The sequence below is a fragment of the Ctenopharyngodon idella genome, chromosome 23 (genome assembly GCF_019924925.1).
Source record: "Ctenopharyngodon idella isolate HZGC_01 chromosome 23, HZGC01, whole genome shotgun sequence".
NCBI lineage: Eukaryota > Metazoa > Chordata > Actinopteri > Cypriniformes > Xenocyprididae > Ctenopharyngodon > Ctenopharyngodon idella.
Window position 1 is genome coordinate 6,689,821 of NC_067242.1, and position 26,143 is coordinate 6,715,963.

At 37.5% G+C, this 26,143-nt stretch overlaps 1 protein-coding gene and 1 long non-coding RNA gene across 8 annotated transcripts in view; one reads left to right on the top strand and one right to left on the bottom strand.

Annotated features, from left to right (window-relative positions):
- Positions 1-303: 303 nt before the first annotated feature.
- Positions 304-18,789, bottom strand: LOC127505999 (uncharacterized). The gene is made up of 3 exons (XR_007927872.1): positions 18,710-18,789; positions 13,622-13,834; positions 304-510 (listed from the first exon to the last, which is right to left on the bottom strand). It is a non-coding gene; the product is annotated as an uncharacterized LOC127505999 (long non-coding RNA).
- slc12a7b (solute carrier family 12 member 7b) overlaps positions 2,788-26,143 on the top strand; it is a 67,999-nt gene continuing 44,643 nt past the window's right edge. For 2 of the 7 annotated variants that reach the window (XM_051882035.1, XM_051882040.1), the window contains exon 1: positions 2,789-3,038. In XM_051882035.1, the coding sequence (XP_051737995.1) occupies positions 2,870-3,038 (169 nt within the window). In that variant the 5' untranslated portion in view covers positions 2,789-2,869. Of the gene's footprint in view, positions 3,039-18,729; positions 19,175-26,143 lie in introns of those variants that run through there. The other 5 variants (XM_051882038.1, XM_051882041.1, XM_051882036.1 and 2 more) reach the window with 4 other exon arrangements.

The window sequence follows — 26,143 nt, forward strand, 5'->3', positions numbered from 1 at the left end:
TGTTGTGTTGGTCAGTATGTGAATCATCCCGTCCCACTTTGTCCATCTCTTAAAATAACCCAGAGCAGCTGAAACAAAGCCTGAGAGACTGGAACAGTTAATGCTGAGGACTGAACTGACACGACTGAAGAAAACATGCAAACTAACTAAACATATATGAGGGCAAAACAAGACCCAGATCATCCAGACATTTGATCTGTGTGGGACTGAAATGTTGCAGGTAAAGATGACTCGAGTCAAACCAAAATATAATAGATCTGATAGTTCAGATCATGTGTGACAAAAGCCTGTTTTACCAGCTGATAAAATTAGACCTCATTTAATCTTTCAAAACAGACCCTGATGACAAACATATGCTGAGTTTAATAGGATGTCATTTTAAATAAGTGCTGTCTTTATTTCATGTGACATGGAAATACTAACTCTACATGTGACTCAAATCCATCTGAGCATCAGTGTCATCATGAACAGCAGATCTTTCTCATGTTGTGTGTGAAAACTCATCTGTATCTATGAGAAAACACACGACACAAGAGACAAACAGACAGTGGATGTTAATGAAGCACAGCCTCATGTGAATATGAGTTTATATCAGACAGACGTCTATATAAGACACTAGAGAACATGACAGCAGGAAATCATAAACATCCATTAAATAAAATAATACTTTTCATCACAACAATTAAACAACTGCTAACTATATGTGTTTACCATTTGGCGAAAACTTGTCCAGTCCACAAATAGTTATCACTTACTGAATAAAAAACAACTAATAATACAAACCCGATTCCAAAAAAGTTGGGACACTGTACAAATTGTGAATAAAAAAAGGAATGCAATGATGTGGAAGTTTCAAATTTCAATATTTTATTCAGAATACAACATAGATGACATATCAAATGTTTAAACTGAGAAAATGTATCATTTTAAGGGAAAAATAAGTTGATTTTAAATTTCATGGCATCAGCACATCTCAAAAAAGTTGGGACAAGGCCATGTTTACCACTGTGTGGCATCCCCTCTTCTTTTTATAACAGTCTGCAAACGTCTGGGGACTGAGGAGACAAGTTGCTCAAGTTTAGGAATAGGAATGTTGTCCCATTCTTGTCTAATACAGGCTTCTAGTTGCTCAACTGTCTTAGGTCTTCTTTGTCGCATCTTCCTCTTCATGATGCGCCAAATGTTTTCTATGGGTGAAAGATCTGGACTGCAGGCTGGCCATTTCAGTACCCGGATCCTTCTTCTACGCAGCCATGATGTTGTAATTGATGCAGTATGTGGTCTGGCACTGTCATGTTGGAAAATGCAAGGTCTTCCCTGAAAGAGACGACGTCTGGATGGGAGCATATGTTGTTCTAGAACTTGGATATACCTTTCAGCATTGATGGTGCCTTTCCAGATGTGTAAGCTGCCCATGCCACACGCACTCATGCAACCCCATACCATCAGAGATGCAGACTTCTGAACTGAGCGCTGATAACAACTTGGGTTGTCCTTGTTCTCTTTAGTCCAGATGACATGGCGTCCCATTTTTCCAAAAAGAACTTCAAATTTTGATTCGTCTGACCACAGAACAGTTTTCCACTTTGCCACAGTCCATTTTAAATGAGCCTTGGCCCAGAGAAAACACCTGCGCTTCTGGATCATGTTTAGATATGGCTTTTTTGACCTATAGAGTTTTAGCCGGCAATGGCGAATGGCACGGTGGATTGTGTTCACCGACAATGTTTTCTGGAAGTATTCCTGAGCCCATGTTGTGATTTCCATTACAGTAGCATTCCTGTATGTGATGCAGTGCCGTCTAAGGGCCCGAAGATCACGGGCATCCAGTATGGTTTTCCGGCCTTGACCCTTACGCACAGAGATTGTTCCAGATTCTCTGAATCTTTGGATGATATTATGCACTGTAGATGATGATAACTTCAAACTCTTTGCAATTTTTCTCTGAGAAACTCCTTTCTGATATTGCTCCACTATTTTTCGCCGTAGCATTGGGGGAATTGGTGATCCTCTGCCCATCTTGACTTCTGAGAGACACTGCCACTCTGAGAGGCTCTTTTTATACCCAATCATGTTGCCAATTGACCTAATAAGTTGCAAATTGGTCCTCCAGCTGTTCCTTATATGTACATTTAACTTTTCCGGCCTCTTATTACTACCTGTCCCAACTTTTTTGGAATGTGTAGCTCTCATGAAATCCAAAATGAGCCAATATTTGGCATGACATTTCAAAATGTCTCACTTTCAACATTTGATATGTTATCTATATTCTATTGTGAATAAAATATAAGTTTATGAGATTTGTAAATTATTGCATTCCTTTTTTATTCACAATTTGTACAGTGTCCCAACTTTTTTGAAATCGGGTTTGTAAAAAATAGGCTAAAATAAAGCTGAAATGTTTTTACTTTCAATAAAAAGTAATTTGTCTCATAAACAGCAGTGATTCTCAGTCAGTTTCCTGGCATACTTTTTTGTTTGTTATGCTTTGTTAAATCTATAAAACAGAAAACAAACAAACAAACGAATAGGGCTTTATTTACAATATTAAAATTATTGTAAAAAATAATAAACAGTGGCTTAACATATTAACTCCTTGAATTACTGCAATTTATTAATACTCAACTTTTAAGTATTAATAAGAAGAATCAGGTAAAAACTGTGATGTCCAGCATGGTTCTGTTATTTATATGAAGCCCCGTTCAGCTCTCAGCCAATCAGCGCAGCGCGTTCTTCACGGACGCGCCTCACACACACTCACGCCTCTGTGCGCGCGCACTCACAAACTGTCAGATTACCGGCTATGAATCACGGGCGTAAGCTGTCTGGTCGCTGAAGTTTATCAGACACCGGACAGGCTCCGACCAACATGAGCGAGAGATTTCTGGTCGTACCTGTGGCGCACGCCGATGAGAGCGCGTTTGGAGGCGAAGCGGACGGAGACTCCGTGTTTGACGCCGGTGGCGGTGAGGGCGAGCGCGCGGAGCGGCGGGGATCGGTGCCCATCCTCCAGTACAGCAGAGAGCCCAACAAATACGGTGAGACGAGTTCATACGGGCAGAAAGTGTCGCTCTGATCTGTCGTATTATAATAAACCAAGAGCCGTTATGTTCATTATAAAGGAGCGTCTCGCGCGTCCAGAACTTGGCGCGTCACTCATGTACGTTACAGTGTAAACAAGATGTAAGAAAGTGAAGGAAAACTTAATCGTTGTTTTGGTATTAATGAATAAAGTCACACTGAATCATTTTAGTCCATTGAAGAGTCCTGTAGACAGTATATGAAATATTATTTATTGTAGACGGTTTGTTTTTATATAGATTTCTCTCAGGAGGTTTAATTCTCTCAGGGCCGTTAACCTGCTCACATTTTTTGGTTCCTGGAACGTTATAAGAACGTTAAGACTGAACATTCAAAGAATGTTAGAAAATGTTTTGTGTTTTTCTGCTAGTTTGCGCTCTTTAGTTTTGTTAATGTTTATTGAAATGTTTTCTGACAGGAGTAAAATGACTGTGAGTGTTTAGATTACATAAGATTGAGGCGTTCAGTTTAAATATGCCTTTGTTTATTTATAATTTCCAGTGTAACAATAATAGCATCAATCATAAGTTTATTATTATTAGTGAATAGGCTGTTTAAACTAAAATGTTAAAATGTGGTTTTAAAGTACAGCTGAATTATAATAGTATTATAATAGTATAATAGTAATCATAATAACAGTTACAGCTCTAGTAAAACTGTGACCACTTATAACCTTACACTAATGTCCTCAAAAGACAGAAATTAATATAGGATTTTACTTTAACAGTAACATTATCTATTGTACGATTTTATTTTAATGGTTTTGTTTGTAAGGTCCTGTGAAATGACTTGTTTGATATTGTCTGTATTTTGCGCGTGACATATTTATATTTTCACCGTTCTGTGTATTTGCATCACATGCTGCAGTTTTATTGCAATTACTTTATTATTAACTAAAGAAGGTTTGCTGGTTGAATCGTGCAATCTAATATGTTTTATAGGTCCTTATAATATTAAAGTCAATAATTTTATCCCTTAAGACTCAAAATGACACATTTAAACATTTTTTCCTGTGAAAAAAAAGTCTTCATGCCTTAAAATAGCTTGAATGTAACTCGCCTCATTTACTATATGCAGATATATGAATATGCTAATTAGCCCCGCCTCCACTCACTCGCACGAGCTCAGAGATCCACTCGGCCAACTTACTGAGGTAAACGCTGCACAATGGTATGGCTTTATCGATTTTTATAATGCCAGACACAACGGTAATTAATATGATTAGCCTTTTGCTTGACTACATTATCTAATAATGTGTTGCTAATGTTACACAAACCATGTTCCCGTTCACGAGTCAGTCAGGTGCCTTCTAACAATCAGTATCCTTAGAAATGCTTTGAACAGCTCAGAACCTCAGTGGAGAAAGGCATATAGTTCATCATAACATCGTAATATACATCATACACACCCTATATTGCTAAATCTACATGATTTTTCATATCAACAGAAAAATATACCGGGATATATTCTCTTGAGACTCTCCTGCTTCAGAGCGGTCATTGTTAATGATATGCTAAAGCCTGTCGGCATGTTGACATGATTGGTTACAAGTTAGTTTGTGACGTCAAAAACGCCAGCGGTTTCAAACCACGGGTTTGAGACCGTCTCTTTTTCACTGCAGAAAATACTCAGCAATGGTGTTGACTGATGAATTTGCACAAGGTTTGTCTTAAAGCATATTAAAAACACAACATATACATAAAAACAACATTAAAACACTTGATTTTCATCACAGGGGGGACTTTAAGAAAAATGTACATTTGCTGAAAAAAAAATGCATGCATTTATTTTCACCCTTTTTTCTTTTGTATTGACCTAACCAGATGATGGCGTTTTATGCAACATGATGCCCTTTTGGTTTTACATGACTGCCTGATTTCAGGGGCTTGTCTAGACGTGTCTTGGGACACTTTTCACGCTCAGCTGTCTTCATTAATTACCATGACACATCTGTTTGTGTCCCAGGTTAGAGATCTAGCAACCTACATCTGAATCTACTTCTGTTTTCCAGGCCTTCTACAGTCTCTCTTTGAATCAGTAAATCTTTATTTAGTGTCCATGTGGATGTTAGAACCAACCAACCACAATAATTTAATGCATTTCAGGGTCTCTCTATCTGGTTTCGGTCTTTATCTTTGATGGATATGAAAGCTTACAATTGGCCCTTAATTATATTTAGCTTGCAATTTAATCAAAGGCCTCTTAAAGCCAAAGTGCCTTTGATTATCTACTTCAGCACCAGTCACATAGTCTATAAAGAAGTCTTTAGTAGTGTAATTCTGAGAGATGATCTTCTGCTGAAGTCCAGGTGACCTGGAGAATTGAATATGTAGCTCATCATTTTATTTTAAGAGTTTGGCTTGGTGTTAATCATATAAAGAGCAAAGGGAAAGTTTTGTGATGTGCTTTCCAAAGCTTTCGTCATTGAGATGATCCTGAGAGCATTACATTAGTTTCATTTGCTGGCGTGTGAAGCGTCTCGCCTGTGGAGAAGTGCAAATGGGAGTCGTCTTCCAGATGGTTGAGCTGGGGGAGCGGTGGATTGGGTTACACACTCATTATGGGAGTCAAGAACATCTCTATTCATATATGTGGTGATGATCTTATAGCCTTCACTCCCAGACCTAGAACAATGCTGAGCACAAAGTTGCTCCCGGGCATTAAGCAATTTTGAGGTCTTACAGACCCAGAATATTACTAAATAAGGCCATTCTCACAAACCCAACCCAACGCAAAAGTCTTGTTCCCAAACAATCCAGTTTAGTGCAAAGTCATGATGTTGGTATTGCAGTTTAATGCCCAATTGAAAACCAAAATGCAACCAAATATGAATCCCATTTGTCTGGGAATACAAATTGGCATATCGTCGATTACCACAGACAATAATTTAGACTCCCGCAGTTTGTGAAAACAAAAAGCGTTGACACTTACTATATGCACTTAATGCAAAAGTCTTTGGACTCGCAATCTAAGTCCAAACTGAGGTACAAATTGAAAGTGTTTTCTTGGAGAGAACTAAAAATTATTTACAAATAAAAGCTAGTTTTGTTGTCAGTTTTGTAGAAGCTTGAAAATTTATATTTAATCATTTTAATTGCTCGGCATTATATTCATAAAGTCGAACGGAATGAACAAATTAAATTTGACATTAAAACATATTTGGAAACAATATCTAAAAGTTGAAGCTTGAAAAGCTACACATACTATACAGCTGTTTATCTGTACAATTACATTTTTTATTCATTTGTTTTTTACTCGCATGTTTGGTTATATGTTGTACAGTATATTTGGTTCTCAAAAAAAGATGACTTCTGGTCAAAACAACAACAAAACAAGCAAACTGAAAGTATTTAACCTGGAATAGTTGCTGTTTAAGTGGTTTCATATGCCATATGATACTGTACACCTATTAGTAAAGATCACATGACATTTTAGCAGAGACACAGTGCTGAGTCAACAAAAGTGAAGTGTACTTTTCAAACCACACATTTCATGTGTGATCTGAGACGATTGCTTAACTTTTATCTGCTCTGTATATTGTTACTGAAAGGTCACTTCATGATGATGTAGAGCTGGAGGTCTTGGATGCAAACATGTTCACTTTCTGCTCTTTAAGTTAAAGCATCGTGTCCAGTGTGTTTCCACGGTCGGATCTCAGAGGCTGGAGGTCGTGTGTTGGAGGGTGGTCTTCAGTCAGGGTCAGGGCGGATGAAAAAGAGAAGAGGGTATTTTTATTTAGCGCATTTCTCCGTCAGGACACTGTGAACAGCTGACTCTAGCAACACCGTCCTATTTGTGTTGGCTGTTCGTCTGCACAATCATAACAACAGTGGTGTGTGTTACTGTGTTTCCAGTTATCAAAACAGTTTTTCTTTCTCTTCTTCTAGCATATAAATATGATGCATGTCATCCCGTTTGTTTCTGTGTTTCTGGGCAGCAGTAATTAGCTTTGGAGTTCAGGAGTCATTTGTAATTTTATCGCTCTAATTGGCATCATAAGATGACAATCATGTGACTCCGTGCTCTTGTTCAGATGGATGGTTTGTTCATGCTAGTGAACTGCTTACCTAGACCGCATTTGAATGAATGCTTCAGATAAAAAAAAAAAAAAAAAACATGCTACAGATGTAAGAAGCAAAGTTATACTGCTATTTTAGTATGATTTATATATTTTAATTAATATTTTGAATGTTTTCCTTTTTATATTTTCCATTTTCATTTGATTTTTGTAATTCTGTTGTGTCTTTTCCATTTTTATTCATGTCTATATAGTTTTTATTAATTTTTATTTCATATGAACTAAAGTTTGCCTTGGCAACTAGCTAAAATAAAATGAGTTTAAGGTTTTTTTTTATATTTTATTTTATTTCAAGTTGTGAAAATGTTTTATTTTTATGGTTTTAGTTTTTAGTTAACAATAATAAACCAGTTTTTAACATAGCTTACTTGTGCCAAATTCTTAGCCTGCATTACCACAGCAATCCCAGAATGCACTGCAATGAATGATAATTATAAATTGATAAACTTATAAAATATCAGTGAAGTGGTTATTTCACTTAATATGTGTATTGTGGCAAACTTGAATAGAATTTAAAGGCACAGTATGTGAGTTTCACCACTAGAGGTCGCTTATTTAAATCAATAACAAAGATGTAGCTTGATGGAGCGTGGAATCATGGGAGTTTTTGGGTTCACCTCCACTGCTGTTTTTGCTTTATTGGGTTATCTTTGGTGACAGAACCCACAGCAAACGATAATGAATAGTTGTAGTCCGTCACAAATGTGGAAAACTACCAACTGTGGCTTGCTAGATGCTACCAGAGATCGCCAGCTTTGACGCTAGAACTACTATTTACACATTTTTTTCCCCTTGGATTCTATCCTCAGCTGAGCATAGGGGGATTTGGGGACATGTGACATGTGCTGCGTCCGAATGTGCCTATTTTCATACTATATAGTAGGCAAAAAACAGTATGTGAGCCGAGTAGTATGTCCGAATTCATAATATTCATAAAACAGTAGGTGAAAAGTACCTGGATCACCTACTACTTGTGTCAAGATTCTGAAGTGTGCATACGTTGGACACTTTACTATCCCATTATGCCATAGAGGAGGATTTGTGAATGGCAACTGATGCCGATGGTCACATGACAACATGGCAGATGTAGCAAGTTTGAATTTCATTCATACTTTACACATTCATACTTCTTTTTAATGGTCACAAAGTGAGTTTCAGAACAAATGTACAGTATGCTATTTCAGACACAGTGATGCATTAATGCCACTCGCTGCATGACTCATCTCACCCGATCTGTGTTGATTATGAGTGAGAAACTATCCTGGACTCAAACAGGGTTCCTCTTCCTGTCCGTTATCCTCTGTGTGGAGGATAACGTTCCATTCCCATCAGGCCCGTGCTAAAGAACAGCGTGCTCTTGGCTCACGTCTCTTGTTTTTCATGTCATCGTCTCTCAAACATTGCTCAGGCGTTGAAAGTAGCAGGTGGTCTCTTAATGCTAAATAAACTTTGGCAGTCAGAATCAGTTTGGTGTTATATCTGTGTTTGTGTTTGGGAGACATGCATGAAGAACTGAGGGCAGGTCAACGTTTAAAGGAATAATTCACTCAAAGAGTTGACATATAATCACCCAAATGTCATTCCAAAACTGTATGACTTAATTTTATTAGGACCCGAAAGGTGATGTTAGGTAGAATGTTTTACACTAATAATCCAATCACGATGCACCAAGTTTGAATATGCGCATATACTAATGAGGTTTGAATATTTATCTCATCACACAAAACTATCATATGACTTAAAGGGATAGTTCACCTAAAACACATTTACTTACCCTCAAGTTCTTCCAAACCTGTATGAGTTTCTTTCTTCTCAAGAAAACAAAATAATATATTTTGAAGAATGTCGGTAACCAAACAGTTGGTGGTCCACATTGACATCCATAGTCATTTTTTCCATATTATGGAAGTCAGTGGGGTCCATCAGCTGTTTGGCTACTTAAGTTCTTCAAAATGTCTTTTATTTTTGGGTGAACTAACCCTTTAAGAACACTTAAAATATAATGCATAATGTGTAAATGGACTACATTTAACCCAGCTAACAGGGAATGTTCCCAGAACTTTGGCTAACGTTGTAGCAAGGTTCTGTTGATGAGCAAACGTTCCAGTAACATTAATAGAATGTTCATTCGAAGATTTAATACATTGATGTTAGCACAAACACTTCATTTACATATCGATTGTGGAACTTTTTTTACTGAAATGTTTTAGATGGATGTTTGTATAACATTTTTTAAACGTTGTTTCAGAACATTTAAAAGTAATGTTCCCATAATGTTTGCAAAATGATTAAAATTCAACGTTCCCTTAATGTTTTCTGTGTAACCAAGAAACATTTAACAGCTGGATGTTTTGAAAGTTTAGAGAACATTCTGAAATAATGTTTTCATATGTGGGGAATGTAGGTTTAACATTCTTAGAACACATTTTTTCTATTTTTCGGGAATCTATTTTTATTGTTTTTTGCAGTTTTGAAGATTAAAAGTGTCTTCAATTGAATAGAAAAAGTGTAGCGTGAAGATTTTGCAAAACTCTTTAATGTTCTAGAGAAAAAAATAAAGACATACTGGTTTGAAAGGACATGAAGGTGAATAATAATGACATGTTTGGCAGAACTTTTTCTTTTCTCAAATACAGGACTGTCTGGGGCGTTCATAACAGGAACAGATTGTCTGGTGTCTAGTGTCCGCTGTCATGTCGGTCTTATAAAATCTAAGGTGATAAACCCTCACAATCATTTAGATAAACTGAGCTTCTGGCACCATGGGGGGTTTTGTTGGCCTTGCGTTTGGCTCAAGCTCCCATTTCAGGACCTTCTCACGGTCACCAGGATCAAACGACGCTATTAGTTAATCTAGAATTCTCTGAATATTTGTCTTGTGCTGCAGAGGAGCAAAAAAAGGTGTCACCTGATATTGTCGTGTGTGACGGACAGCTGAAGGAGAACAGGGCATCTGCTCTGACATTTGAGATGGGCGTCTCTGCCAGAACGCCTGAGCATCTGTCATCACCTGCTTACAGCCGCTTCGTTTTAGAACCAAAGAACCTCCGTCCATCTCCAGCTGTTTACTGTAACGTGTTGAAAGTCATTTACAGTAATTATTTTATATGTGCCAAATGGATTAGTGCAGATTCCTCGCGTGTCTCGGCGCTACGGCGTGAAATTTTGCAATCACTCTGGTATCTGTTTTTAGGTTCCCTGTAATGTTTCCACTCTCGTACAGTCATGTCTGTTTTAGAAACAGTGACATGCACTGGATGGGGGTGAAATTCTGCTGTAACAGACATGCAATCTGTGTGTGTGAACTTGTGCTGTTAGTTACAGTTAGTCTGGATCAGATTAAACTAGTGAGATATAGACCAGTTTAAAGACCCCCTGTGGTGAAAATCAAGTTTTTAATGTCGTTTATATGTCTATGTGGTGTTTTTAATAGGGGTGGTTGATTATGATTTCACTTTTCAAACTTTAGTTAGTGTGTAATGTTGCTGTTTGAGCATAAACAACATCTGCAAAGTTATGACGCTCAAAGTTCAATGCAAAGAGAGATATTTTCTTTAACAGATATCGCTTTTTAAGAACTACAACAAACGGCTGGTAGGGACTACAACCAGATTCTCCCACGGTTAGTGACATCACAAACCCTAAAATTTACATAAACCCCGCCCCCAAGAACACACAACAAAGGGGGCGAGGCCATGTTGGGCTGCTTTAGAGAAGAGGAAGAGTTGTTGTAGAAGAGTGTTGTTGACATGCCGTCATTTTACACCGGATTGCTTCACAAACGAGGGTCAATTCAACGAAAAAAGACATGACGGCACATGCTAGTCGCTGAGTTGAATCAACTCCACAGCAACTACATAAATTTATCCACTAACCATTTAGAAACACCTAAAAGTTGTAACTTCTTCCTGAGTCTCTCCATCAGTGTCGACTCCGGTTTGAACAATGTAAGGCTGAACACCGTTACTGACAATCCTCATTTTGGCTGCGTGAGATTCTCCAGCTTTGTTGTTGTTGAGCGACCGAAGCGCGAGCTGTTAAAGCTCCGCCCTCTTCTGGAAAGGGGGCCGGGAGCAGCAGCTCATTTGCATTTAAAGGGACACACACAAAAACGGCGTGTTTTTGCTCACACCCAAATAGGGGCAAATTTGACAAGCTATAATAAATGATCTGTGGGGTATTTTGAGCTGAAACTTCACAGACACATTCTTGTGAAAGGGGCATTATAACTCCCCTTTAAGATAAGCCATGTGCAGATTCATCAATCAACACTATTCCTGAGTATTTTCTCCTTAAAACTGCAGTGTACCAAAGATAGTCTCAAAAATTCCCCGTTTCCTTACGTCACAAACAAGTAACCAATCCCGTCAACATTCGGTGCGGGGCTTTTCTCCATTGACTATCATATTAATTACTGATATGTGTCCAACACTACATAAAACACTTTAACATTCTGAATCATCGACGTTTAGACAAGCATGTATAATCTCTCTTCCTCTTCTTCTGAATCATTTTCTGTTTCAAACATTAATGGCTGAATTAAACCAATTTTTCCACTTACCAATGTGTCGCGTTTCCTACAGCTGAGCGAGTGAATCAGGTAGTCCGAGCTGGAGTGATTGAGTGGACACGGATGCTAATTTGCATATTCATGGATCAAGTAACATTTTTATTTATTTTTTTGGTTTAAGATTTAGTTAATGATAATAACATTGTCACCTACTTTTCCAGTTTCGTCATTCATATATAACCAACATTTGTAAAAAGCCCCATATTGGTCAACCACAAGATGATGCATAACTAAATTGGTTTAGTTCTCCTTCAGGGTCTAAACTGGGACAAATGAGTCTGCTTGTTTGCTCTATAAATGTAGCATGGAAATATTACTGCAGGTCTAAAGAATCTTTGTGTAAAAACTTGGAAAGTGGAAAGTTGGGTTTGTAGATGTTGTGATGCCAGGAAAAGTTTTCTCTAGTGCATTTTGCGGTCTCACTCCACACTGTTGTTTCGTTAGCGTGATTGGTGTAAAATCATCAATCGGACTGAACTGTCATGTCAAACAAGCACAGAATTCCATACAGGAATGCTTTGAAAGATGTTTAGATTTGTCTTGCCTTGCTTTACCAAAGATAATCAGCAGGTGGCAGCACATTTCTTCCTGATGCTTTAAATACTCAGCACACTTGTTACTTCAACTTTAAAGGATTAGTCCACTTTCAAATAAACATTTCCTGATAATTTACTCACCCCCATGTCATCCAAGATGTCCATGTCTTTCTTTCTTCAGTCGAAAAGAAATTAAGGTTTTTGATGGATTTTTCTCCTTATAGTGGACTTCAATGGTCTCCAAACGGTTGAAGGTCAAAATTACAGTTTCAGTGCAGCTTTAAAGGGCTTTAAATGATACCAGACGAGGAATAAGGGTCTTATCTAGCGAAACGCTGGTCATTTTCTAAAAAAAAATCTAAATGTATATGCTTTATAGGCACAAATGATCGCATCACAAGTGCTTCCACCAGAACGCGATTCTGTATTCTTCAAAAAGCTTACGCTGTATGTCCTACGCCTTCCCTATTCAACTTACGGAACGAACGCAGCGCCAGTTCTGTTTTTTTCCGTAAGTTGAATAGGGAAGGCGTAGGACATTTAGCGAATAGAATACAGAATCGCGTTCTGGTGGAAGCACTTGTGATGCGATCATTTGTGCCTATAAAGCATATATATTTAGATTTTTTTTTAGAAAATGACCAGCGTTTCGCTAGATAAGACCCTTATTCCTCGTCTGGTATCGTTTAAAGCCCTTTGAAGCTGCACTGAAACTGTAATTTTGACCTTCAACCGTTTGGAGACCATTGAAGTCCACTATAAGGAGAATAATCCTGGAATGTTTTCATCAAAAACCTTCATTTCTTTTCGACTGAAGAAAGAAGGACATGGACATCTTGGATGACATGGAGGTGAGTAAATTATCAGGAAAGTGAACTGTTCCTTTAACCAACTAAAGCTTCTTATAGGACACTAATTGTTGTGAATTAATGAGCTCTCTGTGCTACTTTGTGCTTTGCTCACAGACTCAATAGTGTTTACAGAAGGTCTCACATTGGGACCTCACTTGCAATATAACTGTTTCTGGCTATTTTATTCCACATTATATACCTGTCCTGACCACCACTGTGACCCACAATTCACCCGTTTGACCCCTCTGACGTCTCAAACCAGGATCTCTCACAATTGTCGGTGTTTGTATTGTACATTTGTGATTGTGTTAGACCGTGCAAGTTTTTATAGTTTATTTATTAATTGCTTTATGCGTCACTAAGCTTTTAGATGCAGTCCAGCTTTCAAAGTGCAGGAAATGAGACCGGCCTAAACAAATCCAGCTTCATAAATGAGCTCAGCTGGATGTCTAAATCACACTGTTTCTAACCGGATTTGATTTTGCGAGACTATGGTTGATCTTACCTGCCAGAACGACTGCATCTTGGATTAGCCAGTTGGAGGAAGTTAGTTTCTTTTTAAAAATGTGCGTCCTGTAGTTAGCACTTCTCAGTAAATCCAAACACTTTGGACATTTTGCCATTTAAAGGTTGTTGCACAGGTGGAACCAATTCATTAGAAGAAATTCCTGGCAGCTTTTATATTTTCCTGTTGCTCTTTAGTCATTCCTGGGGAAGCCTATCAAGAACAGATGAGAAGATTAGGTCTGTCCTCATCATGGATGGCATATTTTCATTTGTGTGGTATATATAATAGTCATGCAATATGACTTTTTTTTTTTTATTGTTGTTATTTACTTTTTCTGTCATTTATTCTGTAAAATCTTTTCCATACTCTGTCTAGTATGTTATGAAACTTTAACTTTAGGACAAGATAACGTTTTTGGTTTTAAGCCTCAGATAGCTGTGGCTGTTTGAACCTGTACAGATGGACATAAATAGGAACACAAACCAAAGTCCATCATAATTGGAAATTCCTTATGGAGATAACTGAGCAAAACTCTTTCACCATTCAGCTGTTATGCATTCAGTGTTTTTTTGCTCCTTTAGCTGAAAGTGAACAACTGTCAATATTCATATATGCACGTTTTCCAGTTGTCAATGGTACAATAAACAACTTGCAGTTCAGTGTCCACATTAGACGCAAGTGACGTGACCTTTCCCTCTCGATTGTGACGTGTAATCGAGTGAAACAGCTTCTGGAACAAGAACAAATGTAGGACAGGGCTTGATTTTGTCCGTGGGGAATTGATTGGATGGCTGTGGTTTGCTATTGGTGGATCTCATGTGAGTGACAGGTTGCCCCGCCCTCGTCATCAGAGAAGAGAAGAGATGAGGGAGGAGAGGTTATTCTGAATCAAGATTACGAGGGGCATGAATTTAAAACAATAATAATGTGCACGGATAAATAATTTAAAATAAATACTGCAATATTCCATAAAAGAAACAAGAATTTATGCAGTAATGGATTTATAGGGGCTTTTACTAACTGATGGTTAAATTGAGATTAAAGAGTGTTGAGCAATAATGCAAAAATAAACAGCATCACTACGTCGCAGAATCCCGGTGTTTTTGGTCCATTAGTCAGTGCATGTTATTTTTATCACTATGACCTGGTCAGTTTGACCGTTGAATCCTCCAGCGGGCCGTTTGTGTTCTTGAGTCTGTCTGTTCTGAGCACTGCAGTGTAATTCAATCTGAAGTGCTCTACTCCCAGAACACCCTGCACATCATCACTGCATCCTTTGTGTGTGTGTTACCTCACAAGTGCTCTAGCATATTAAACTGGAGCCTTTTGGTCTTTCCATGAGGTCTTAATGGTGCTCATGTCATGTTGATCATGAGGAATGTGGAATAAATCACATTACTGATATCTGCGCCGACTTCCTCTTTGCTAATCTTTTATGGCTTCAGTGTGTGCGCCGTCCCGCAGCGTCTGTTTCAGACATCAATGATTCCTCAAAACATGTGTCATGTTGAGGAAAGATGTACTTAATTAAGAGAGCAGATCCACCATTGAAATGAGAAAAATGAAAGTATATTTTAGTTTACCATAAATGTTTGTCAGTTCATTTGACAGTAATATTTTAAAGACAATAGAAGTAATTATGAAAATATAGCTGTAGCTGCAATTAAGGGGCCAAGCAGAACTGAAGCAAACAAGGAAGCTAGCAGAAGACCAACAATTTCATAATGAACTATGATAGCAACTGAGACAAAGACGCTGCATGTAATTTTGAAGTCAGTCAGACAACAGTACTATAGTTAGAGCCAATTTCATGTTTTCTTCAATTATAGCGCCACCAAGTGACGCAGTCCCACCGTTTTTTTGTTTTTTTGTGTGTGTGTGTGTGTGTCCTCACAGTGCCCCCATACATACGTGTCAAATTTGGTGAAAATATCTAATTTTGTTTAGGAATTAAAGACATTTATATGTATGAACATATAAATTACCCACACCTGATTTTAATTGCATTTTTTGCCACTTGCTATTAAATTTTTTAACATTTTGGCCATTAGCGTATAGTTAACGACCTGTGTTTGATTTTCCTACGGTGGTTTTGTCTCGATCCGACTAAAAGTTTCTAAGATATTTGCAAATGTTGTTTAAACGTTAAATCACAACGTTGCACTAACCATAAGGTGAAACCTAGCTTGGTATCGTTGGACTTGGCAAGGATTCAGGAATCCAAGGAGATGACTCCCATGAAAATAAGTCAACCACATCCAAAGTTATAATCATGTAAATAATTTTTTTAACCACTAGGTGGCACTGTTTCCTGACTCCTTCAGGGCATTATGCCGATGACCCATACTGCATTTCACAATGATACGTTCATACGGTCATAAAATACAGCATTCAAAATTCAAAATGGCCGACGCCCAAAATGGCTGATATGGGAAAATTGGATATCATTCGACCTGGCATGATGCAAAAAGAGCATTTTTCATATCTCCGGACCAGTAGGTGGTGCTGCGTCAAAACGTAGCATGTAACCTCAGGTCATTCTTGTTATGACATGGACAAAGTTTGGTCTGAATATGATAAAGCGTTGTGGAGATAAAGCCTTACATCTATTTTCGCAAGCGCTACGTAAAATTCGTTCGTGAGTTATTCGAAAATGGTTTGATGAATCAACTTGAATTCCACAATTTTTTGTTCACATGGTCTAGAGATGATATGGTTCAATTTTCATGAAAATCAGAGCAACGGCCTAGGAGGAGTTAGAAAAAGTAGGTTTTTCTGAAAATTTTCATGACGTCATAGGGTGCAATCGAATCGTCATGAGCCAACTCAGCCAAGGAATCAAATTTTGTTTCTATTTTAATTTAATTGCAATTAAGTGTCTGAAAACATTACACTCAGTTCACACTTAAGTATATTCTTTTAATAAAGTATATTATTTCCGCAATAACTACTCATTTTAAAAGCATGTAACTCTGTTAGATGTGAATCTAGAAGTTTCCACACAGCCAGTGCAGGCTTGTCTTTATATTGCGCTGGACTGCATGTCAAGGGTCATGAAAACAAAACAGCTCATGACTTCTGAAGCACGACAACTATCGCAGTCAAAAGATCCCACCGTACACTATGTCAAGTCTCGTATTGTTCCTGTGGAATAAGCGCTCCTTAAAACAAATTACCCTGTCGAACCACAGAGCTATGCTGTTTGGCTGCTTTGATGACAGGCTGCTGTATTTATGGCCTTGTGTTTGCATTGTGCACATGGGCGAGTGTGTTTACTCGTGCATTATTCAGTCAGGTGTCACAAATGTGTTTACGGTAACATGCCTTGAATCGTTGCTTTGATTTAAAATACTATCTTCTATCCCAGGATAATGTGTGGATTTACTAAGTCTTGTAGTTTTTTTACAAATTCATTTAGTGCCACTATTGGTTCATAAAGGACACAGTTAAGAGCTTTGGCCACAAATGGGTTTGCAACCTGTTTAGGGGTTCAAGTGTGTAGCTTGGATCAGCAAGGATCAGCATTCTCCCCTAAAAGTGATCAGGCAGAGCAAACCGTAAGTCGTAGAGACTTGAAACTTTGAGAGCTGGTAGTACTCACACGGTCTACAACGGTCACCATGCATTTTGAGCCATCTTGAGCCAAGGATTACAACGATATAAGACACTTGAGGCTACGCCTAACGGTTTGGGAGTTATGATCCATTTTGAACTTTTCACTGCTGTAGCGCCCCCGTCAGGCCGATCGAGATTCGCTTGTTGTTCAGCGAAATTTTCGGGTATTTTAGATTTTTTGAAAAACCTACTTTTGCGCACTAGTCCTAGGTTTTTGGCCTGATCGGAGCCAAAACAGCAAGGATTCTCTGGAGTCCGATTGTCAGTAATTATCAAAAAAAGTTGAAATTTCGATTCTAAGGGCCGCCAAAACGTTTCGAAGTGGGTGGAGCCACTTTACTAAAATGGCTATAACTCGTGAACGCAATGAGATATTTTCACCAAACTCGGCACACCTATGTAAGAGCTCATTCTGTGGTCGTGTGAAAAAGGACGCGGCGACCGGCCACTTGGTGGCGCTATAACAGGAAAAAAACATGAAAATGTCTATAACTACTTCACCATTAGTCCGATTGACTTGAAAATTGGCATGCAGAGTCTTTGTCTGAGGTGCCATGACTTTCTATGAGGACATTGACGTATCTCAAAAAACATGTCCGCCATCGGCCAATGAATTTTGAACAGCTATCAGACAAGGTTGACGGAGGCCGATCGGGACGAAATTCCTGTAAGTAATTCGAAAGAAATCAGCCACTGGGGGGCCGCTTTGGCATTTTTCATGTGCGTGAAAGATTGTGTATCACACGATTTTTCACACACACCCACGATATTCATCCCGCATGGTAGAACTCCTCATACAGAGCAACTTTGCCTCTAGGACCGCCGCTGTCCGTCGAATTGTTCATTAAATATGGGAGATTATTTAAAAAACTAACTTTGGCGAACTAATCCTAGGTTTTTGGCTCAACCTCGATAACTGTTAAAAAGCTTTAAAAAACATTCATTTCCTGTGGTAAATTGCCTGTATTTGCTGTAAATGGTCTTTTCCATCTATGATCGAGATGGTTACAAGCTTCCTAAATAAAACATAATACCTTTTTACACAATAAAGCGCTGAACCCCTGATAATTGCTGCTCGCAGCTATATCTTACATCTGTAATGTGGCGTACAGTGATGTTCAAAAGTTTGGGGTCAGTAAGTAAGAAATTATACTTTTATTCAGCAAGGATGCATTAAATTGACCAAAAGTGACAGTAAAGACATTTATAATGTGATTTCTACCTCAAATAAATGCTGTTCATTGAACTTTATATTCATCAAAGAATCCTGAAAAATGCATCACGGTTTTTGAAATAAAATAAGTTTAAGCTATTTTATATTTTACATTTACATTTGACACTTTTATGCAAAGGAATACAACAAGCAATTCATTCTATTGTTCATATTTTATTTTATTTCAGTTACCATTTATTTTAAATTACAAGTTTTAGTTGGGTTTAGTTTTAGTTAATGATAATAACCCTGCTGACCTGGAGGAAGTTCCTTGAAGAGGTTCTTAATCAATAGCTTCCTTTTATCTGGTGTCTTGTTGTGTCTGCGGAGGTTCATACTACCGCAGGGGAGAAAGGAGGAGATGCAGCTCTTGTGTGCATTATGGACGGCCCACAGGGTGGAGCTTTCCTAACTCCTTATACGGAGGAAGGCAGGTCACATGGTCAAGCCGGTGTCAAAGAGATAGGAGCACAACTGAGAACTTCGAACCACAACTTAAACAAGCCAGCGCAGAGGAGGAGAGGCAGAGGGTGAGACAGACAGATAAGGAGAAAGTCAGACGTCTCGCAGAGAGACACATGGTGAGAAAATGCCCACCAACTTCACTGTGGTCCCCGTGGATGATGGCAGAAAGTCCGCTCAGGAAGACACAGATGACAACAACGTCCTGAAGGAGGAGGATGAAGAAGCCGTAGGTGAGCCTGGGAATTTTCCAGACTACGGTGTGTGAATCCAAACAGCCCAGCTGGAGCTAGTGTAACGTGCCGCTTCAGGTTAACTGAACGGGTCACTGTCCGTAGTTTGTTTGTCTTTCTCTCTCTACCTCTCTTTCTCTCCGCGCTCTGACTGAACACGCCTTCTCTTTTTCCTCTTTTCACATGGGTGAGAGAAGCATGTGCTGAAGACAAGCTCATGTGATGTTGTTTCTTGCATCTTTTTTGGTTTCATTTATTCATTTAATGCTTCTATTAGTACACATTATCACTAGAAGTACTGAATCTAGTCAATATGTATGCAGTGTGACTTATTTCTACTTTCTCTGGCATAGTTTAACAGCATGTTTCCTGTGCCAACTAAAGCAGGGGGATATATTGAATATGCATGAAAAAATCACTGTGAATTAAGCTGGCAATATAAAACTGTTTCCAGACTTTATCATTAGACTAATTTTGCAATCCTTGTCTTTTAAGGGCATTAGGATAGAAAAGTAAGTAATAGCATTTAATGTTGAATATTCATGATAAATTCACAGTGATTTTGCTGACAATAAAAACATCATGAATATTTTAATATTTTAACGCAGTTTTGTATTTGGCCATCACGTTTTCTGAAAGACTTTATTGTTTTGTCTCGTGAGGGTGTTAAGATAGAAATGTTTATAAAAGCGTTTTATATTTAAAGTAGCACAAATAGTGTTAGAGTTAGTAAGTTTGATTCATTTATGTGAATCAATTTCAGTGAATCGAGTCTTTGATTCAGTGATTTGTTTGTATCATCATTCAAAACTGTTTGCTGTGAAAATGTACTTCTTTTAAAATGTTTTAACAAAAATAACCTAGTTAAAATTACTTACTTATTTATATGCATTATTAAATTGCTGTGAATGAAAAAGATAAAATATAATTCTTGTGTTCATTTAGTGAAAAAAAAAAAAAACATTGAAAACAGGCATGGATTATTTTAAACAATATTTTACTTAAAGCATTAAACATTTTTGAATATATTTGCGTATATGCAGATTGAAAAAATTATTCCTCTGTTTGGGAAAAAAGTCATTTTAGAGCAAATATTGAGATGCATATTAAATATTGGCTGGAAAACAATGACATTTTTCTTTTGTTTTTACCTCTCAGTTATAAACTGCAGCTTGTAACGATCACAGGTCATTGAGTTCATCTCTAATGAATCTCTCCAGAAACGAACTGTTGTTACATGTCGTGCACCAGCCGATGGCTTTTCTCCTGCTAATTGCTACCCTGGCTTACAATTACGGCCCAAATTTTACAGGCTCAGTAGAGGAACTGAATGCATATTAAGGGTTATGTAAGCGGGCAGTTTTCTGTGTTGTGCAACGGCTGTTTTTCTTCCCCGTCTCTCCTGTGAGATGAACACGGACTCAGATTCCAGTCAGTGCTATTGATTTGTCATGTTGCTTGCTTCCTGTTGGTTCCCGCCGGTGGGAGTTTAAGACTCCACCCTTCACATTCACCATAATATCTGGAGCTGTTCTTTGTCTGTATTTCATTTTGGACTTTACAGATGAAGGTCACGGGCCACGGTGTCCATATAGAGTCGCCAGTCCTTGTCGTAACCACAAGTGCCTCCTTAGAGATAAGGACGCTCTCACTCCCTGCGTTTCTGCTTGATTACATATTACTAGGATACAGCACTGCGGCTGACATCTGTATCCAATTATTCCAGATCTCCACCCATGAAAAAGGCAACCTGAAATTGAATAACAACTGTAAACCCTCTCAGCATGTACTTTATCTACTCAAAGCATTCAGCTCAGCGAGAATAAATACAGTTATATAAACTTAAGGAGGTGACCAGTCGTTTTATTAAACGTTAAATGCAAGAAAACAATGCAAGCATGTGCATGTGTGATGTTTTATGAAACTGATATCAGCAGGTTTAGGGGATTTTCGAATCACATTTCCCATGTAGTTTTTTGCTGATTCGACAGCGCCAAGCAAGATGATTATTAAAGTCATCCACATCCTATTGCGTATTTAAACAGCACAGCACCTTGTGCCCATGATAACCATTGTTAGTGGGTCCTAAAATATAATTTATGATGATTTCAGGCTGTGATTCATGATTCCACCCTGTAAAACCTCTTTATTGCATGGACTTTTTTGCACAACTCACATTTTAGGTGCTGTAGAAATGCAGAAGTACAGACGGCAGTGTTTGTTTAATGCATAGGGAGGATTTTAGAAGTATTTCATTTATGTCGAATAATATGGATATGAAGTGGTTGATGGTTGTGTGAACTCATCTTTAAAGGTCAGTTCTAATGCACGGTGTGTGTAATGAGGGAGGCTTCGTCTTTCTGTGTCAACGATCGGTTACGAAACCACGGGAGTGCGCTCTGAATTTCTGCTTTCTGAAGAGATGATCGTTTGTGTCAGACTGAGACTGATTACGGAAGAAAACTGAGGAACAACAAGCTCAGAGGATGCTGTATGTTGTTCAGACCTCTAAATTTTGATTGGACAAGCTGTGTTGCACGGGAAATTGTAAACAATAAACTTCCACATTGTGCCTAAAGGGTCAATGACGTGACGGGTCATTGTTTTTGTCCTTAATAATAATAAAACAGCAAGATATGATATCCAAAGTATGTAAGGTAGTACAACTAGATCTCTTTTATTGAATCCAAAAGGTTTTAATTATATTTTGCTACATATAAAGGTATTTTAAAGATTTTGAAGTGTCAAAATGTCATTTGGTTTAACCATCCAAAGTCACTACAACCAGTTCATTTGTGATTAAAATATATTAAAATGTAATAAATGTATATATTTTTTTATTCTGGCATGATTTTATAACATCATATATCAACATAGTGGAAAATAGTATTAAAATTAAGTGTAGAAGTCGTTGCTTTGTTATGAGAAAGAATGTCCGGAGAAGTGAATTTCATTTGGAGTAACCAATATAAAGGGACCGTTTTGGTTCAAGTCATGAGGTCAGTATCATGTGACAGGATGTGACATCATTCAGACGCCTGCAAAGGACCACATGGTCATGAAGCAAAGTAACTAAATCTCTTAACTATTTGAAAAATTCATGTTTTCACTTTCTCATACGCATGTCCCGAAACATCAGGTCATTCGGTACAACCGCTATAAAACATGGAAAATGTTGTAATATTTTAAAAACTTGTACTAAATATAAAATGTTTGATTGACCTTTTGCTCGCTAGATATCAGCCTGTTAGCATTGTTTTAAAAAAATATCGTCATTCGGTATAACCAAAAAGTGTCATTCGGTAAAACCGAAATTTTTGTTAAATCGAATGACTTTTTTGTGGACAAATTTTGTCCATCTTGTAAAAAATGACAAAAGCAGTGTTAATTATAAATAAAACCCACATAATCTCATTGTTAACACTTAATAAAACTTCAAAATGAACTATATCTCCATTATGTGTTTTTTTACATTTTTAAAAACCTTATTCGTCAATGACCCAAAAACATGGGACTCAATATTTTCATAATACTCCATGTTCTTCTGTCAATTTCACATGTAAATAATGTAAAACAGTCCTCACCACTGATTTCCATGCAAATTTATCTACCATGGTTTAAAAGTTACAAGATATCAGTTTATACCATTGCACCAGCGTGGCTTGAACTTGAACTGTAATGTGGCAGAGGCAATGTTATTAATCAAGCGAAGGCCTGGTTTTATTTGATTAATAAGTTCATGGATATTCCTGCACATTCACTGAGGTTAATTTCTTTCAGTGTCTGTTGGTTGTACGAGGCCTCTTACAGACCTTCCTCATGATTCAGCAAGGACTTTCTAGGATGTGTTTTGTAATTTTTTGTTTTCCAGCATGGCTTCCCATGACGTCATGTTCCATGTCATTTTTCTCCCCCTCGACCACTGGCGACTGTAACGCCAACCAGATGTAGAAATCCTCCTGTGTGTTTGTGTCAGTGTTCACACCACACCCTCTTTACACAACATCACTGCTTTCAGCTGCGTTTGCATGAGAGAACGAACCCAGACGCCGTGCATTCCTCTTCACTGTCGTACATTTCGTACATCAGATAAACCAGCACCCGCTGTACTGTATGTTTTGGATTTCTTAATAATTCCCCATTGTTCCTTACATATCTGCCTGCTTTACTTAAAGGGATAGTTCACACAAAAGTGAAAATTCTCATATTATTTAATCACACACATGTCATTTCATTGTTATTTTTTAAAATTGTATATCTTTTAAAGCTGTACAGCAGGTTTATATGAGGAACAGATCAAAATGTAGGCTAGGTTATTAGAAAAACTCTCAGATCTCTGCATTTTCAAACTCATGCTGTGAATAATGACTTAAATTTAAGCCTGTTCCATCTTTACATAAAACTAGAATAGAAATATAGCACTTTGAGTCATATGGATTGAATTATAATGCTTTTATGATGATTTTTGGTGTTTTTTCACTGCAGAAAATGATTTCTTACTTAGTATTTTTGTCTTGTTTTCCAGTACAAATATCTAAACATTCATAAATCAACACTGTAAGAAATAAAATCTGTAGAAAAATGGAAAAAGTTCTGGTAATTTTCTGCCAGGACATTTTCCGTTAAGTTTATGGAAATTTCCTTTAACCCTAAAACACAACATAATGTAATGCGTAATTCAATTTTTCCTTCCTTCATATTAACAGTACATTGTGCCCTATTTTTATTTTTTATAGTTTTTTTTTTTTTTAGAATGAATATACATTTACTTGAAGCAAAATTACATTTACTTGACTCAAAATTAAGGTTATGCTTAAAACAAGAAAAAATATCTGCCAATTAGGTAAAAAAAAAAAAAGACTATTTTTCCAACCCCATTATCAAATATTATTTTCTTGTTTTTAATCAAAAACTCACTTCATTTTGATACATTTTTCAGAAAATACGATGGTCGTTTTGCTTCTCTAGCAAATGGATCTTGATTTAAGAATGTTTAGATATTTGTAAACAGGACAAAAATACTGAGGAAAAACATTTCACGGGAAACAATAACAACATATGGATTTGGAATGACATTAAGATAAATAAGTAACGAGAGATTTCATTTTTGTGTGAGTCATTTCTGTAATATCAAGGTGATAACTAGTGCATCCTGAGTAAAATGCATTGGTAGTTTCTGTCAGGATTGTTGCGCACATTTCTTGCTGGTTTGTTGTCATTCAGAACCTTGCACTTCCTGTTTCCTGGCAGACCGAGGTCTGCTAACCATGTGCTGTGGCCGATAAGAACCTGTGTGTGTTTCCCTGTGTGTGACACATTGAGCACTGACCTGCCGGCTCCACATCCTTTACCGGCCACTTTCCCAGCTTTAATTCCTCTGAAGATCTTTCTTTGCGATCATTCATTTTTACAGCCTAAAAGTCTGAGAAAGCAATGGCCAAACATGGAGGACTTTTTTTCAACAGGCTGGCAACTTCCTAAGAAGCAAATGGCCTGAAGTAACCTTAAAGTTATGTGCATTTGCACAATCAGCCTTATAAACTCTAATGATAAGACACACTGAATGTCATGCACATCAACACATCATGCAGGTTAATTCAGAATGCTTTATGTTTAGACAAACACTGACATTTCTCTTTTTGAGTAGCTTGTTGTGTAGATAATGACTTAATGACTGATAATGGCTCAACTACTTTAACTGCTTTAACTTGCTTTGGCAGCTGGATAAAAAAAAAATAAGTTTAAGGTTTTTTTTTTATATTTTATTTCAGTTAACGTTTATTTCAAGTGATGAAAATGTTTTTATGGTTAAAAACCATATCGTTCCGTGTGTGTACGGAACATTACTCCCTCCCGAAACTGCGCTGATTGACAGCTTGGTAACCATAGCAATATCTCACGTGTTTGTATCCGCTATTTTTGACCAAATTAATATTAAAGCGACCAAAGATTCGTTATGTTCTGCCATTTTATCTAAACCACCATCTACAGAGGTGTTGTGTTTTGTTTCTGTTTGTAAGGCTCACTCTTGACATGTTGCCATGTCCACTTATTATAATGCTTTATATTGAAAATAAGACCAAAATATCATGTCCCACACCTGCACACTGTATTAACTCCATAAACTGGATCACTTTATGAGCCAAGCTCATATTACAAGCATTTTTGGGCTTTGTTGTTTGGGCTTGGCTCATAAAATGATCCAGTTTATGCAGTTAATAAAGTAGGCAGGTGTGGGATGTGATATTTTTTGTCTTGTTTTCAATATAAAGCATTTGGATTTATCTCAGTTTATTACGGGGTGTTCTTGTTTGCTGTTTTTTTTTCCTAGCAAGATCCGGCAACTTGAATGAATCGAAGCTCATACCTCTTTCCCTGTGATTTCTTGCGCCGAAAATTGAAATTGAAATCATATTGAAAATACACAACAAAGTAAGTTGATTCACATATATGACAGCCTCTGAACTTTGCCGATACTAATCTTATATACAGGCATTTGACTAAAAATACATTCAGCTGTCGCTCCCAAAATGAATTCAATGAGTCATCTTGTTAATGTTATAAATGAATTATGTTTCCGTTTGTCATTACTGATTAAAGAGTATCTGGCGCCTCTGCACGGTTAAAATAAACACATTTACAGAGTACATTGGTATTAAAAACGGCTTTTAAAAACTGTTCATGATTCAGTTTTGCGGACCGTGACAGAAGTTTGATGCTGTCGTGGAACAAGCAACAGCCAGCATTTTTCATCCTCCCAACTCGAGTGCCTCGTCTTCTTAATCTCCTCACGTAAATGATTAGATTTCGATGACTTGTGTTTCTTCCCCACCGCAGAAACCACCACAGGTTCATCAATGCCGTCAAAATTATTAATTTTTCTGTTTTTGTTGATCACAAAGTACAAAGCAGATAAGGAAAACTAGGATGCCGGGTGAATTCAGAGCGCCGCCATTACTGTTTACAGTGCGTGGCATGGTGCGCTGTGATTGGTTG